The 17861-nt window shown below is 45.4% G+C and overlaps 1 protein-coding gene across 1 annotated transcript; it reads left to right on the top strand.

Moving 5' to 3' along the window:
* Positions 1 to 12429: 12429 nt before the first annotated feature.
* LOC123418458 (jacalin-related lectin 10-like) lies at positions 12430 to 13946 on the top strand. The gene is made up of 4 exons (XM_045107002.1): positions 12430 to 12777; positions 12978 to 13164; positions 13271 to 13471; positions 13561 to 13946. Exons 1-4 carry the CDS (start codon positions 12497 to 12499, stop codon positions 13804 to 13806), a joined length of 915 nt encoding a protein of 304 aa, XP_044962937.1. The 5' UTR covers positions 12430 to 12496; the 3' UTR covers positions 13807 to 13946.
* Positions 13947 to 17861: the final 3915 nt, after the last annotated feature.

Below are 17861 nucleotides of genomic sequence, written 5' to 3'. Positions count from 1 at the left end.
AGCGAGTGCCCGACGCCACGCGCAACCGCGGTCGCCCTCGAGGCAGGCGCCGGAGCTCCGAGGGGTCCCGAGACCAGCATAGCACCTCGGAGACGGCGTGCTCAGCCTTCATCCCCTCGAGCCGCCGAAGGATGAACGCGGGCGGCGGCGACTTGCCCTCCTCCTCGGCCAGGGTCAGCCACGCCTGCCGCTCCAGCCGCGTGTCGTCCTCCACCACCACGCCCTCCCACTCGAAGATGACGCCAACCCAACCACATCCCATGCGCTCGAGACGCATCAGGGGGTTGTGCAGGCTGGGGTTGTCGGCCCTGTTCCGTGGCGGCTACGACGGCGTTGCCGCTGGGGGAGCATCATCGGTCCCCAGGCCGCCGGTGTCGCCCTCTCCCGGGATGCCCCGGAACTCCTTCCGCGGGACGGCCTCCTTGGTGAACCCGACCGCGGCCAGGGCCCTGGCCGGCCAGTCGGCAAGCCGCCTCGCGGGCTGCCTCGTGGGCACCACCCGTGCCACGAGGCGGCGGTCGGCGAAGGCCACCGCCCATGCGTACGCGGACGTGGGCGCCGGCGCTCTGTGGGTGGAGGTGCTGGAAGAGTGCCTGAGCGCCGAGCATAAATGCATGTGTGGCGCCTAAGCTCTCGGCGTCACACTGCAGCATGTGCAACACCCGACGCTTAGGCGTCACACAGTATAGTGTGACGCCTAAGTATCGGACGTCACATAAAAGGGTTAGCTGAGTGGAAAATTTTCGAACGTAGTCCAGTTTGTAAATTTTTACTATCTAAGGATCATATTTGTCGATTTTGCCGTGTTGCACGAGGTGTACTACTCCTTATTATGAGTTACCCGTACGAGCCTTTATTTCTTACTGCCATCATATCTCAGAACGAGTGATTCCCTTGCTCGTGATGCACGAGGGTGAGTCAGCACCAACAGTTCTCGCCTTGTATGTATCCTAACGTGTTCATGGTTCATATGGCTGATCCTCACAAGCACAAAACACGTGGGGTGTGTCGCTACATCGTACTCTGTACATAATGGTTTTTTTAGCCTTCTTTTCTTATACTCCCTCCGAAATATAAGACTTTTTAGAGATTTTATGACTGACCAAATACAGATGCATCTAGACATATTTTAAAGTATAGATTCACTTATTTTGTTTTCTATGTAGTTTATAATAATTTTTTAAAAGATCTTATATTTAAGAAAAGAGGAAGTATATGAAGAGGCAATGCTTCTGTTGGTTCCTCAACGCTTCTGAAATCCATTCATTGTTTCAAAAATCAGGTGCCTTTGCTGTATACCTGGAGCCCTGACATGCTGATATTTTTGAGTTCCTTGATCTGAGGAAGAACCATGGCAAGGTAAAATGTTAGCCCAGCATTATCTAATTACTGTTTTTGTTTTGCAACTGAAGTACATAACCATTCAAATCTTCTGTGCTTTCTATGACATTCAGATTTACCTCATACATTTAAAGAGCACCCTGTCCTACAGATGCCTCTGCAAGTCTTAGTTTGCTGCAATTTATGTCCATACAAGAGAATACTTGATATTAACATACTATTTATGTAGTACATTTTTGCATAATATGGAGGCTTTTAAATATTTATCTGATTACTATGACCCAAACCTATGCACTTTGTTTGTGATGTGTGTTTCTGTCATATACCATCTCTAGAAGGTGTTCTGATGAATGCCAATTTAACAGGAGGAGAACCGTGGGAGGAATCTTTTCTTTGCTCTCTCGGTTCCTGATCTATTCATGCAAAGAGTACAAAATAATGAGGATTGGTCCCTGTTTTGTCCTAATGAAGCTCCGGGGTTGGCTGATTGCTGGGGTGAGAAGTTTGAGGAATTGTACAAGAAATATGAGAAAGCAGTAAGTTCAAAACTCTACCCATATATAGCGAGTTAGAAAGGAACACGCTTCAGTAATCATTCAGCAAATTCTGCATTGGAAAATGATGTCTTTCGGAATCATGCTGGTCCTCAGTCATTTCCGACACTTTTGACCTTTGAGCAGAATATGCAGTGGCATAGAACGATCTGAACAAGCCTGGTAGGTATCGAAAGAACAAGCAATGAAATTGAACCCATTTTCTGGATGGGGTCAAAGATCTATAGGCTGGGATTACTCTTGTCACTGCCCTATAGATTTGGGTTGTATCGTTGTGTATTATATTTTCTATGGAGCTATGTATGTATGGATGCTATGAAACTATATGTATATATGGATGCTATGGAATTTTGGATGTATGGATGCTATGGAGTTTTGATATATGGATCATGAAATTTGTTATGCAACTTTGCATATATGTTATGTGTTGTGGATCAGTAAAACTATTGGGCACATATTATGTATTATATATTTGATATATGTGTTATGTGCTGTTGAATTTGTGGTTTTGAAACAAAACATATATATGCTAGAATACCATATACTAATGGAGCACCATGGGCTATACTAATGGCACACCTGGGAGGCATACTAATGGCGCACCTCGGAGGCATACTAATGGCGCACCTCGGAGGCATACTAATGACGCACCTCAGAAGCATACTAATGGCGCACCTGGGAGGCATACTAATGGCATACTAATGGCGCACCTGAGAGGCACTGCCTGGTGCGCCATTAGTATACCAGATACTAATGGCGCACTTGTGGTGCGCCATTAGTAAAAAAATCTAATGGCGTGATGCTAGTGGCGCACCTATAGTGCGCCATTAGTAGCCAAAATAGATGCGCCATTAGCAAGCCTTTTCCTAGTAGTGAGCGCCACCCACCTAAAGCCCAAGGCGCACACAAGGGCAAGAGGGGCCAACCCTAGGTCGTGGAGGGGCTTTCCTTGGGTGGCAAGCCAGCCTAGGGCGCCACCTCCTCCTCCTTCTTGGCCGCCGCACCTCCTTGGGTTTCCCTAGAGGTGGCCGGCCCTCCTCCTCCTCCCTTCTATATATAGTGCAGGGTTTTGGGGCTGCAACACACAAGTTCTTCCACCTCCAAGGCGCAACCATACTCCTCCTCGTCCTCGTCCTCCATAGAGCTTCGCGAAGCCCTGCCGGAGTACCACGCAGCTCCACCGTCACCACGGCGTCGTGTTGCCGGAGCTCTCCTTCAACCTCTCCTCTCTCCTTGTCGGATCAAGGCGTAGGAGATGTCACCGGGCTACACTTGTGTTGAAAGCGGAGGCGCTGTTGTTCGGCGCTTCGATCGGAATCGACCACAATCTGAATCGCCACTAGTGGGGACGGGGCCTTTAGCCCCGGCCCGTAAGGGGCTTTAGTCCCGGTTCACCAACCGGGACTAAAGGGGCGGGACTAAAGGCCTAACCTTTAGTCCCGGCCCTGTTACAAGCCGGGTCTAAAGGTGCTCCACGTGGGCGCCTCGTAGCGCCCCAGGGGCAGGACCTTTAGTCATGGTTCGTTACACGGGCCGGGACTAAAGAGTTTCAGATTTTGCTTATTTTTGGGTTCTTTTTTAATGAAATTATTTTTTTTAATATTCCGGAGGCAAATATTCATCTATAGAAAGTGGAGTTTTGATCGCCGGAAGTGTTTTGGGATTCGTCGGTAATGTACGTACCGGGACCACCGGAAGGGTTCCGGGGGTCCACCGGGATGGGCCACCAGCCCAAAGAGGCTACATGGGCCAAAAGTGGATGGGAACCAGCCCCTAGGTGGGCTGGTGCGCCACCCACCTAAGGCCCAAGGCTTACAAGGGCAAGAGGGGCCAACCCTAGGGCATGGAGAGGCTTGCCTTGGGTGGCAAGCCAGCCTAGGGCACCACCTCCTCCTCCTTCTTGGCCGCCGCACCTCCTAGGGTTTCTCTAGAGGTGGTCGTCCCTCCTCCTCCTCCCTCCTATATATAGTGGAGGGTTTTGGGGCTGCAACAGACAAGTTCTTCTACCTCCAAGGCGCAACCCTACTCCTCCTCGTCCTTGTCCTCCGTAGAGCTTGACGAAGCCCTGTCGGAGTACCACGCAGCTCCACCGTCACCACGCCGCCGTACTGTTGGAGCTCATCTTTGACCTCTCATCTCTCCTTGCTGGATCAAGGCATAAGAGATGTCACCGGGCTACACGTGTGTTGAATGCGGAGGCGCCGTTGTTCGGCGCTTAGATTGAAATCCACCGCGATTTGAATCGCTACGAGTACGACTCCATCAACCGCGTTCTAGCAACGCTTCCGCTTAGCGATCTTCAAAGGTATGAAAATGCTCTATTCCTTTGCTCGTTGCTGGATTCTCCTAGATAGATCCTTATGAAGCGTAGGAATTTTTTTCAAATTACTACGTTCTCCAACAAGCACAGTGGTGCAAACTGGTGGTAATGGTCATGAGTGTTGCCGGTGCTCGAACGCCTCCCGCCGGACAAACAGTGTGTTTTCTATTTCTCCCGAGCTCGATCTCAAGCTCGGTGTAGATTACAATGGCCTGGGGCGGCTTTATGCACGCACCCGCCGCGCCACACCCACCCCTGCTCGTCACGATCCGCGCCCACACAGCCCACGCGCCCGCCACGCGCGTACGCGGAAGACGCGGCGAACTAACGGCACCTCGCGACTAGGTCCTGCCCTACCGACGCTCCCGCTGCGCCAACAAACGCACACACGCAAACCTACATCCGACGCGCACACGCGCACACTTACACCCGAGGCGCACACAAGCGCACGGGTCCTGCCCCGGCTCGCACCCGACGCTCCCAGCGTGAACGCACACGCTCGCGTCACGGCACTACCGCGGCTTATTCCCTTCATCCGTGATGTAAGCATGGATTATGATTGAGTTGCCGATCAATGTGCTCAGTTTGCTTGCACATTGGATATTTGAGAATTTGGCTTGATAAGAGCCCTCACTTTCTAGTTTTCAGCCTGGTGGTGCTGATTGTAACGAACCGTTGTTAAGTAATGAAATCCCCAAAGTTCGATCCAAAATAAACAACAACATGGTACTAGATTCACACCTTTTCCCTACATATAATTATGAAATTTCGCTAGAAATAATTAAAAAATTAAACTACGAGCAAGATCAATGTAAGGACTTCGATGTACAGTAATGATGACCTCCCCTAAAAGAATTTTGTATTGATTATCAGCACTAAGCAAAGAGGGCTCGTGATGCACAAGGGGTGTGTTTGGTTGCCTGGGTGCATCCAGGGTGTATTGCATGAAGGAGCGTGGGTGGTCCTGTCCTGGTTGAGCTGATGCAAAATAAAAATGAGATGTGTGTTTGGTTGGGTGCATGGTACGAGTCGGGTTCAGCTCAGATTTTGTTTGGTATGTTGCATCTTGGGTTGTATGAGAGATGCAACATACAACAGATGTTGTTTGGTGGGTTGTATGATGTCAAACAGATCCATCATGTCCATCAAATTCTAAATGGTAACATATTACCTTAAAATATGGGTAGAACCGCCTACTATGTAGGATTTTTGGATGAACTTCATTGGATGGGGGCTGGATCATCTCATCACGCAACTCTCCAATTGCATATAAGACTGCCTTAAAGTATCGACTGATTATTTCAATTGACCTCCTAAATATGGGTTTCATTGCCCTAAACCTATGGTTGTGCCCAACTACAAGAAGGTACATTGCAAGCTGCTCCTCAATGGAGGTATGAATGCTGTCTTCCAGCAACTTTCGGTCACGGAACAAGGCACACAAGTTATAAAATGGAGCCCTATTCATCCTTAGTAGGTCATGGCAATTTATATCATTGGTATCATAGATAAAACGTAGATTGGACAACCTAGCTATGTCACTCTCAAGCATAACATAACGGAGTGGAGCACGATAATTTCTAATTCTAGCCCTTGTAGTTATAGTGGCCATATATGCACACAAAACAGCAACCAAACCAGCAGGTTGCACTATCAGCGTATCTCGAGTCTTGCTGTTGTCATCCATATATATAAATTTGGCACATATTTAATAATGATAAATTAACACTGATAATATTTACATCAAAACAAAATAAAATATGTGCAAAAATTGTAAACAGGGGTCAACATTTAGCACAGGTTCAGATGCATAGTAAGAAAGACCTGCACGAACCTTTAGAACCATAAATTTAGCACAGGTTCAGATCTTAGCATGTGAAATGGAGGGTAGGTCAACATTTAGCACAGGTTCAGATCAACATTTAGAACAATAAATTTCAAAAGCATGTGCAGGAGCATCTCCCATGACCATGGCCACGAAGGACCTACACTGAAAATTGTAAGCAGGGAGTAGCCTGTACTGGAAGCAGCTCCCATGGCCACGATGGCCATGGCCAGGAGCTCCGCTTCGACCAAAGCGTCCGCAGGCGACGAGCTCGCGAGGGCTGGCAGCTGCTCCCGTGCAGGCGGAGGTGCGCTTGTGGCGGCGGCGTACTTGCCTGGGTCTATCAGATCCGAGAGGGATGGAGGGAGGAGGAGAACCAACCTGTGGAGGAGGAGAGTGGCGAGCCGGGGTGGGGACGAGAGCGGCGCGTCGGGGTGGGGGACAAGAGCGACGCGTCGGGGTGGGGGACGAGAGCGGCGCGTCAGGAACGAGAGCGGCGCGTCAGGGTGGGAACCCTACCCTCTTTCTCGCACGTGGGTGTGGGCGTCGCTGCACGCGCCGACGCAGGCTCGCGGAAACGGCCGAAACATGCGTTTCCGCTAAGCCTGGCCCGGAGGCCTTTTTTGCATCTGTCGGGCCAGGTCCAACTAGACATGCAGCATACCAAACAATCAATATATTGCATGGTGGGTGCGAGCCAGATGCAATACAACAAACCAAACAAGCCCAAGGTGCACGCCCTCGGTCAACACCGCATGCAGAGTTACCCATGCATTTATTTCTTACTGCCACATTCAGTTATTTATTACTGCCACATTCAATTTGGAAGCAAGGAGCTCCCATATTCATTTGATATGATGTCATTTTCTGCAATCAAATTATAGACAGAAAATGTACCTATTTTGTTTTCAATTGCAGAGATGACAAAAGAAATAATTTGACAACAAAAGCAGTGGGACACATTTTCGAGAGCATCGCTCGGAAATACACCCCCTTTAACAAGAGCACCTCCTCGGAAGAGGGGTCATCTGAGCGGTTCAACAGGCTTCCGAGGGCTCTTCTCCGAAAAGAATAACACCCTGGTAGTGCCATTCTTTTTCGAGAGCATGTACATCTCGGTAAAGGTAGCACTCCAGTAGTGGTATTCTTTTTCGAGAGCATGCACTGCCATGTGGGACACGCGGACCTACCTGTCAGGTTAGATTGTTTTGGTCATTTGTGGGTTGCCGAGCGGCCGTTCCTAGCTCGCGGTAAAGAAAATTGCATGTGACGAAGCCGTTAGATGCAAATGGACAAGCCACGTGACATCTCTTTGCCGTCTAGTGCTCTTGGCGTTTCTTCCGTTTATCGACTATGCCTTCTTGGTCTTGTCTTCTTCTTGGCAACAATATCTCGTTGCCATGTCCTTGTCTTTTCCATGAGCTACTCCCAGCATATGTCTGTTTGCCGAGTGTATGTGCTTTGGCCCTTAGCGAAGGATCAAACACTCGGCATACGCGGAAAATCTAGTAATGACAACAGGTTTTCCGGTCAGCGGCAAGAACATGGTAATGAATTTACACTTTTTTTCCTAAACATAATTATGGAATTTTGCTAGAAAATTGTTTAAAAAATCAAATTACAAACAAGATCAATGTAAGGGCTGCGATGTACAGTAACGATGCCCTCCCTGAAAAAAAAATCTAGTTCTAGTTGTGAGCACTTAGCAGAGAGGGCTCGTGATGAACAAGGTGCACGCCCCCAGTCAACAACGCATGCAACGTTACCCATGCATTTATTTCTTACTAGATCATTGATGGCGCGCATTGCTGCGCCCATCTATTTTGACTCTTAGTTGTTAGGGATAAAAAGTAACTTGTATACATATGTTTGTAATACATTTAAATATTGTGCTTGTCTCCTTCAATTTGCAGAATATAGTGGTATATAACTGAAGAGAGAGAAATAATAGGAATATAATGGTATGCAACTCAAGAGAGAAATTTAGTCTGGTTGATCTACAAAAAATTAGTGATCGAGAGTGTGATCTCTTTTTACTCCTAAAAAGACTCCCACAAAGGCTCCCATCACAATAACTAAAAAATAAATATATTAAGAAAAGACATCAGGAATATACGAGAGAAAAATAGGAAGTACAAATATTTTTAAACTTTTGGACAATATTATTATTTAAAAAATCCCAATGCGTTCTGAATAGTAATACTACAGTTATACAGTCTCAATGCGTTCTACACAGTAATACTACAATTATATACATTGTGATCCAAGGGATAAATATTGTTGCAACATCAGGAATATACGAGAGCAAAATAGGCAGTACAAATATTTTTGAACTTTTGGACAATATTATTATTTAAAAAATCCCAATGCGTTCTGAACAGTAATACTACAGTTATACAGTCCCAATGCGTTCTACACAGTAATACTACAATTATATGCATTGTGATCCAAGAAATAAATATTGTTGCATCGCGTCATGGTAGATGATTGAATGTGTACTTTCTCAGATGATGTCATAGAGTTCCGTCTGATCAACAATAATAGAAGTTCTATTAAGCTCAGTATCAAAATGCTAGTGGGTTGTTGCGAAACAATTGGTACATCTTAAGCAACTTAAAATTGCTTACATTGAAGTAAAGACAAAATACATGTTAGTGAGGCAAATCAATTGAGGAAATAGCTACGTAAGTACTGTCACAAGGAAGGAAACAATAATGACAACATTACCTACAAAACATTTTTGCTAGTATCTGTAAGAGAGCACCATCTATCAAATCAAAATCATAAATCGAGCTTGGCTTCCAGAACTGTCCTTACTATATCTTTGAAGCTGTGAAAATAAAATCTAGATCATGTGTAGCAAATGAGAATTGCATGAATTCGTTAAAGCTCAGCGCATGTGCATGTATGTAGATGTTCCTCTAATAATTATGATACCTTCCACACGCCAACGTTGGAGTAAAATTAGCCACTTGCTTTAAGACACGGCAAAATATTAAAATAAATTACTGCTATTATAATCATGTGATTTAACTTCTTTCAAAATAAGTTTATCCCATTTTGTAGCTCAGAGATACCTAAAGTAATGCGTGACAAAGATTGCAAACCAGACACTTGATGGTGCGTGAATGTTTAAGAATCTTTTGTTAAATATTGGAGTCTAATTTTTAAGGTCCCCTCTTTCCAGAACCTATGTGGCCTTGAACTAAGCACCAAACCAAAATGTGCAAGCCAAAACTAAGCTCAAGAATAACTAATGGGGTGGCATTCATGACAATTGATAGATATCAACATGCTTACACCATTCAATCAGTAAGCATTAGCCTTAATGTACACAAGGAGGCTATATGTATTAAATAGAGGATTTGCCCATCATTTGTAATTATCATTTAAAAGCATGAGAAACCAGTCGGCCTGCTCACAATCCAAAAAAATAGAAGTGCCTTAATCAACTATTTTACCATACCTTATATGATTCCAGATATTCTCACAAACCAGAAAAAAAGCAAGCTCAAACAGAATTGAAATAAGGTAGGAAAACCTCACATTCATGTGTATCATTAAGTAATAGTTATGTACCAGGGGTTGTGGTCATGTGGTAGGTGGCGCAAGTAGATGCACTAACGGTGGCGGTCTCTTTGTGCTCTGGCTCACAGCCTCTTTTGGTGCCTTCCTCAGTTGAACGGATCTTATATTACTGTATGACTCGATTTAGCATATGAGCATACTTGTATTGATTCTTTTATCAGAAATTCATGTAGTAATTAGTACTCTTAACATGTAGAAAACAACCAAGAAACATGTTACGGTATTGTCTCATTGGTAAGGAAAATACGTTACGAAGTCTATTTAAAATGATCTAATAATATATTTCACAGCTGGAACAGTGAACAGTGGTCTAGTAGTGAAACCCAAGCTACATATAATGGATAGGGATTGAACAATCACAACTGAAACCAGGGGGGTAAATGAGAAAGGATGTCTCACCTTTGTTTGAACGACGGCCATTCCGGAATGCATGTGGGCTTGAGATTCAGTTTTGTACTACAATTTACTGTCGATGGGAAAACTAAAATAAAGAAGTTAGTAATTAAATAGATACTTATTCTAGGCCTATACTACAAATGTGTTGGTGGGGTTGTTCAAGAAGATAGAACTAAAGAGCACAAAAGAAAAACATTTTTGAGCATCTTGGACGGATCTGTTTCGGTTTGCGCCTGGTGAACATGTTTGTAAGCAATAACAAAGGTACTGAAAATGACTTCTCATAAGTGATGACATGCATGTCAATAAAGCGATGAGCCCAATTTCTATATGATGATGTTCAAACAAGACTTGCGAAGCTATAGCAGCCTCATTTTCTTCAAGAACACCACAGGTGGTACACTTGCAGACAAGACTACGTCAATTCGTTAATTAATTGGTTTTTTTCAATTGCTAGCTAGACATTATACCACAGATCCCCTGAGATTAATCCTCAGCCATTGAATGAATCTGCACGATGTGAAACCATTTCAGAAGAGGGGTGAATGTTTGAACGAGGAAGGATGCTAACCTTTGTTTTCCAGAATGTGTGTGTGCGGGCTAAAGTAGTGGCAGAACTATTGCAAGCGCAAATCAAATGTTGGAGTTATCATAGTGAAATATTTTTTGCATTTGTTCGTAGATTCAGTTTGTACAAACTTTCAATCAAGAAATTAAAATCTAACTGCATGGAGCCTTGCAGACACGTCTGAACATGCTGTCTGGCCGCCTGGAGAAGAGATAGGGACGAGAGTGTGGATTGCTACGTGCGACCTGGAGGTTGTATCGCGCGCCCGTGCTTGCTCGCCACTGCTGTCACTCGACGCTGGTGTGCCCAGTCTGACACCAGCCGTCGTGGTACGTTACGGGTATGTACGTTGCTGTCTCTCAGCCGAGCCGCCGAGACCGAATCCCCTTTGAAGCTAGCGCCGCTCGTCCGCTGCCCCGCTGCTAGTCCACGTCATGGAAGACGGAGAGACGATGGGAAGAAGAGGGAGAGGCAGCGCCGTAGAGGCAAAGCGCACGTCGTGGAGCAGGGGCACGCCGAGGCGGCTGTTGACGAGGTACTGGCACATGTCGATCCACGGGTACCAGTGTTTGCTGCTCCTGGACGGAGGGGAAGCGCGGCTGGGCGATCAGGAGCTTCTTGACCTGCTGCTCCTGAACGGAGGGAAGCGCGGCTGGGCGCCGTCCTCGTGGCCGGGCGCGGGGGAGGCGATGACTAGGTACTGGTGCGTCGGCCAAACGGGCGCCGCGCGGTGGCAGTAGACGATGAGTAGCCACGGGGTGGCCAACAGCACGACGAGCAGGACGAGGCGCGGCCATAGTTTTAAATTTCAGTATAGAAAAAAATTCAGCACCAACCGAAATCACTGAAATTCAGTAATTTCAGTTTGCATTTCGGCCAAAGGGCCGAAATATTCATTTGAATTTAATTAAAAATTTGAAATTTTTGAAAAATATTTAAAAAATATTTGATTTCGAGTGTACTATTGAAATTGCTGAAATATTTTGGCCGAAACGTAATATTTCAGTGTCTACTGAAATTAATGAAATTCAGTGAATTTCATTGAAATACCACTGAAAATGAAAACCATGGGCGCAGCAGCCAGATCTCCACAGGGCATCCAGGCTCGGCTCCTTCCGCCGGTGTTTGTTTAAGAAGTTACTGTCATTTTACAACTGGATTAAAAATACTATCCTATGAGTGTATTCGATTGGAGACAAGTATAATACAAATGTAGAATATTACAAGGGTAGTATAAAAACTACATTCCAAACGGAGCCTAAGGGATAGTGAGTTGTATAATTACAAAGGTTATCAAAAATTAGTACTCAGTTATCATCTGAAATTTTCAAACACAATTTATGCTCGGAATAAAAATTTCTAAGATGCTTGAGATCTGAAGTTTGAAGATAGGCGTGATTCACGGCCCTATCTCTCTTGAACCAGTAGTAATCATCTTCAGCTCTCCATTTCATGGTTCATCCCATAGGATTCCACAGCTTGCCGTTCAGATGGCAAACTCATTTTGCAACTGACAACATGCAGCTAATCAGTAATTGCGGCCTCCCACGCAAAATCTTATCCTGGCATGAGCTCGTGTTGCACGAGGTGTACAGTACGAGTTACCCGTACGAGCGTTTATTTCTTACTGCCATCATATCTAAAAACGAGTGATTCCCTTGCTCGTGATGCACAACGGTGAGTCAGCACCAACAGTTCTCACCTTGTACGTATCCTAGCGTGTTCATGGTACATATGGCTGATCCTCACAAGCACAAAACACGTGGGAAGTGTCGGTCCATCTAAGCCTAGACACGCTTGCATTGGCCTTGGCTATCTATAAATAACACTCCCAACCTTCCTGTTATCACACACAGCAATACTAGCATCTCATAAGCCTACATACTCCCAACTCACCGGTCACCATGGCTACTTTCCAGATTACTCCCTGCGCCGCGTTTGTAGAAATCACTGAGCTCAACTTCAGCAACCTGTACCTTTTCCACACTTCCCTCGGTTCAAACCAAAATCAGTCAGTTATAATAGACTCGAATGCTACTACTGGTTTGGGTTCGACTGTTGTTAACAACTGGTCGATATGTGATGGCCCTAGCCCTGACGCCACTGTCGTTGCGCGTGCACAAGGCCTGCATATCTATGCTGGTAACTGGCAGAATACTTTCAGCATAACCTTTGAGATTGAAAGGTACGTACACACACAAACACATGGTTATATATACATTAGTTGTCGCAAAATTAGAAATCATGGTTATATATCTTTGTTAGGTGACACATTTTCATATACATTATAATTAGACTACATCTGATTCTATTATTAGGAAGTACCCTATTACAGTTTTTATGGGTGCATGATACATGTACTAACAATATATGAACATTGTACAGGTTTAAGGGGTCAACACTTCAAGTGATGGGGATATCTGTTGAAGAAGGCGAGTGGGCTATTGTTGGTGGGACGGGACAGTTTGCAATGGCAAATGGTGTCATTCATAAAAAGCTCCATGAACAAAGGAGTGACGGTAACATCATAGAACTCACAATCCATGGATTTTGTCCCGTGTTGAAATCAGAGGTTAGTTGAACACCCCACATATTTATTTGAAGATATAGATATCAATTTTTGCGCACATTGATCCTTTTATTTAACAAAAATATCATATAATCGTTATACCGTGTAGAGCCTTCTCACAAAGCTTGGACCATGGGGTGGAAATGGAGGGGGTGATAAAGACATTTTAGAGGCAGTACCAAGGCGTCTGGAGAGCATCACTGTTAGCAGCGGCTCAATTGTTGATTCAATCAAATTTTCTTATGTTGACCAGACTGGACAGAAGCACAACGCTGGACCCTGGGGAGGTTCGGGAGGAAATCAAAACACGGTCAGTGGACCCCGAAGAAATATTTATGGAATTTTCACACTTGCATATATAAGCAACTAATCGTACTTCTCTTTTTCGTTCCAATGCAGTTTGTGCTCGGCGCTTCTGAATTTATGAAGGAAGTTTCTGGAACATTCGGCATTTATGACAAAGACCGACACAACATAATAACTTCCTTGAAATTTATCACGAATGTGAAGACGTACGGGCCTTTCGGAGAAGCGAAGGGAACCCCTTTCACCATACCCGCGCAGAAGAATAGCAGCATCGTTGGGTTCTTCGGGCGTAGCGGTATATATCTTGATGCGCTTGGTGTCTACGTGCGCCCACTCTAAGCAATAGAGGCTAGTATTTCTTTTCAATTCGAATAAGAAGATGAGATCGAGTAGTCCTTCTACTCCAGAAGATCCTATGTAGCCGCCATGTAGGCCTTTAATACTCTTTGGTGTGATGAATAAAAGTATCTGTTTTTTAATATGTGTGCGATGTGTTTGGTGTAATAATAGTACAAAAAATATTTTTTTGAAAAGGAAAGACTAAGCACCAAACAGGATAAAATAAAAATAAAACAATAGTAAAAGAACAACAAAGCAGGAAATAATAACGGGAAAATCTAACTAACTGCGCTGCATATTGTTATTAGCGTGCGGCAGCTGGCACACTCTTCGTCATGCATGCATGCAGATTTGTTTTGAATGACCGAAATTTAAAAAGTGTTATCGATCGATGATCCGTTTTCGCCACTGATTTTATCGCGACGAGATCTTCAAAACTAGATCCCATGTCGACATGTTTCGACAACTTTTTTGTTTCTCGTACTTACCACATTTGTTGCACTTACTTGTCATATTAGTAAGTACTTACTTGTGTGATAAAAATAACTTAATCGTCATATTATTTGGAAATTGCGTATAAATATGACATCTCGACATAATCAAACGAGCAAGCACAAACAACTTTTTTTAGGCGATCACGCGCAAAAATATGACAACTCAACATATTTAAAACCGATGACCACAAGAAATCTTTTTTGGTCATCGTTTGTAAATATGACAACTTGGCACAGTAAAACTAAGAAGCATACAAAATAGTTTTCTGGCAAATTTATATGTAAATATGACAAGTTGACATATTTAATTTGACAAACACAACCTACTACATGCTTTTTATATCATGTATGATGAAAACTACTACAAGGCTTTGTACAAAACAATATTAAAAAATGACAATCAAGTTATTTTTTTAGACAAGTAAGTGGTTAATGATATGGCAAGTGAGTCAAAAAATGTGGCAAGTATGAACGAAAAAAATAGTTGACGGAACATGTCGACATGGGATCTAGTTTCGAAGAACTCGTCGCGAGAAAGTCAATGATGAAAACGGATCATCGATTGAATTAACGGTTTTGTAGATAAAACTTTTTGAATTTCAAACATCAAAGTGAATCTTGCATATGGCAGGTCGTGCTTAGTTTGTTGGAGCCGCCGCACGGCAAGGCTTTCCTGCGGCGCCGCTCCCTAGTCCGGTCCAATAATAACATGGCTGCCTGAAACCCATGGCCCTACCATAGTTATCTGAAAGATTGAATTCAGTCTGGAAGGGTAGCAAAAGGTTTCTTTTTTGCTCTGTGCACCATCAATTGAAGCTATGTTTTGAATCAGCACATGTACCATATAAACTGGGGGTGATGTTGAAAATGAAGTCACTCCTTGTATTCCACCCTCAAAAGATATCCTGCCAAAAGTCTGTAGAAGTTAATCATGTTGTTTCTTTAGGATTAGGAAAGAAAGCAAACCGAGTCCTAGTAGTATTAGGATTCCTAGTCCTAGTCTATTTTCATAGTCCCTTGTGGACGTGTATAAAAGACACCCTAGGGGTGTTGATTGTAACACCAGAAAAACGAAAAGCAATACAAAGCAAAGGCTCGACACGGGCCTTTAGCCATCTAATCCATCGATCAGTTTTATTCGTGTCGCTAGTTACGCAAGTTCCGTCAAGTAGCCGGCCAAAGCAAGAATCGCATTGGCACGCCTGTACAGCTGCATACGCACGTTCAAAAGCCAACAATTTGTATCTAGAGCCTCGACGATCTACGATCTACGATGACGGACAGCGACGCTGAGTCGGTCAAGTCCGGCAAAGGTGGTCCGAAGGCGAACAAGAACGGCGACAAGGTGAAGAAGGGCGGCAAGTCAGCAACGAGTGATGGAGGAACGAGCGGCGCCAACGTCCAGGCGCATCGCAACATCCCCATCCAGTACCCGATGCTCACCGACGCCAACTATGGCGTGTGGGCGGTGAAGATGAAGATTATTCTCCGAACCCTTCGAGTGTGGCAGGCAATCACGGACGACGACGTCGATGACGAGTCCGACGAAGGTGCCATGGCCGCCATTGCCCAGTCCGTGCCGGATTTCGTGCTAATGACATTGGCGGAGTTCGAGACGGCAAGAGAGGCGTGGAACGCACTCAAGGAGATGAGGATCGGAGAAGATCGTGTCACCAAGGCTCGGGCACAAGTGCTGAAGCACCAATTTCACAAGTTGCAGATGGAGGAAACTGAATCGGTGAACGACTATGCCATGCGTCTTACTACTTTCGTGGAAGAGATCCGCGCGCTTGGTGCAAAGCTCGAGGAGACCGAGATTGTGGAGAAATTTTTCAATTCAGTGACTGACAAATTCACGTACATCATCAGCACGCTCGAGCAGCTTTACGACATCGACGACATGACCATAACGGAGGCGATCGGACTCCTGCGGACGTGGGAAGAGAATGCTCGTGGCTGTCGAAAAGGCAAAGGAGGAGGTAGTGACCAACTCATGTACTCGCGCGCAGATTGGGAGGCCCCAAATAGCAAAGGAAGGCGTGACGGTGGCGAAGGCTCAAGCAACACGAAGGGCGATGGACAAACCGGAAAAGGCAAAGGAAAAGGCAAACCACAAGGTCGTGGTAAGGCGGGCCAATCTAAAGAGCAGAAACCACGGAACTTGGACTTGTCCGAGGTCAAGTGCTATAACTGCAATAAGATGGGTCACTTTGCGAAGGATTGTCCAAAGCCTAACAAGCGGGAGATCAAGGCAAATTTGGCAAAGCAGGAAGACGAAGGTCCAGGTCTTGTGATGGCCGAAGTTTGTGATCTCGCTGAAACGGTGGTTGTGAAACCAAGCCGGAAGTTGCTACTTCATGAGGAAAAAGTGACACCAAAGTTATCCGGTGATCAGAACGTGTCGTGGTATCTCGACACGGGTGCCAGTAACCACATGACGGGGTGCAAGGAGAAATTCCTCGAGATGGAATACGATGTTGAAGGCTCGGTCAAGTTCGGTGATGGTTCAGCTGTGGAGATTTGCGGGCAAGGATCTGTCCTCTTTGAGGGTCTCACAGGCGAACATCGCATACTCACCGGAGTGTACTACATCCCATGGCTGCGCAACAACATCATCTCTATTGGGAAGCTTGACGAGAATGGATGCAAGGTGAATATCGAGAGCGGAGTGATGACGATATTCGACAACCTCCGAAACGTGCTAGCTCGTGTTAATCGCACACGGAATAGGCTATATATCCTCAACCTTGATCAATCTCAACCAGAGTGTTGGCTCGCCAAGAGTGACGATGATTCGTGGTTATGGCATGCTAGATTTGGACACGTTAACTTCTACGCCTTGAAGAAGATGTCAAATATGGAGATGGTATCCGGGATGCCAGTTATCGACCATGTTGATCGAGTATGTGACGGGTGCTTGGTTGGAAAACAGCACCGCAGGCCATTCCCTGCTCAGTCTACCTATCGTGCAAGTGATGCACTCGAGCTGCTCCATGGTGATCTATGTGGCCCTATCACCCCGGGAACTCACGCTGGAAAGAAGTATTTCTTCCTTGTGGTAGACGACTACTCGAGATATATGTGGGTCATTCTCCTACGGTCTAAAGATGAGGCGTTTGAAGCATTGAAGAAGCTAAAGGCTGCAACAGAGATGGAACACAAGCTAAAGGTTTGCGCTCTACGGACAGATCGCGGCGGAGAGTTTACGTCGAATGAGTTCAACGACTACTGCGAGAAGATTGGCATAAAGAGGTTCCTCACGGCACCTTACACGCCACAGCAGAATGGGGTCGTTGAAAGGCGCAATCGAACCGTCGTTGACATGGCAAGGAGTTTACTCAAGAGCAAGAACCTGCCGGGGACTTTTTGGGGAGAAGTTGTCTCGACGGCGGTCTATCTTCTCAACCGGGCTCCAACGAAGGCGGTGATCGGCAAGACTCCGTATGAAGCAATTTACGGACGTAAGCCGAATGTGTCTCATCTACGGACATTCGGGTGCGTGGCACATGTGAAGACGGCGGAGCCGCACCTCTCAAAGCTTGCCGATCGTAGCACCAAGAT

This window comes from Hordeum vulgare, unplaced genomic scaffold (assembly GCF_904849725.1).
Source record: "Hordeum vulgare subsp. vulgare unplaced genomic scaffold, MorexV3_pseudomolecules_assembly, whole genome shotgun sequence".
Taxonomy (NCBI): Eukaryota; Viridiplantae; Streptophyta; class Magnoliopsida; order Poales; family Poaceae; genus Hordeum; species Hordeum vulgare.
The sequence above is the reverse complement of the archived record's forward strand: the minus strand, read 5'-3'. Positions and strand labels throughout refer to the sequence as shown.

Coding starts and splice junctions, on each gene's coding strand:
- LOC123418458 (XM_045107002.1), top strand. CDS start 12,497: ATGGCTACTTTCCAGATTACTCCCTGCGCCGCGTTTGTAGAAATCACT. Junction 12,778..12,977: donor ATAACCTTTGAGATTGAAAG/GTACGTACACAC, acceptor AACATTGTACAG/GTTTAAGGGGTCAACACTTC. Junction 13,165..13,270: donor GTCCCGTGTTGAAATCAGAG/GTTAGTTGAACA, acceptor TATACCGTGTAG/AGCCTTCTCACAAAGCTTGG.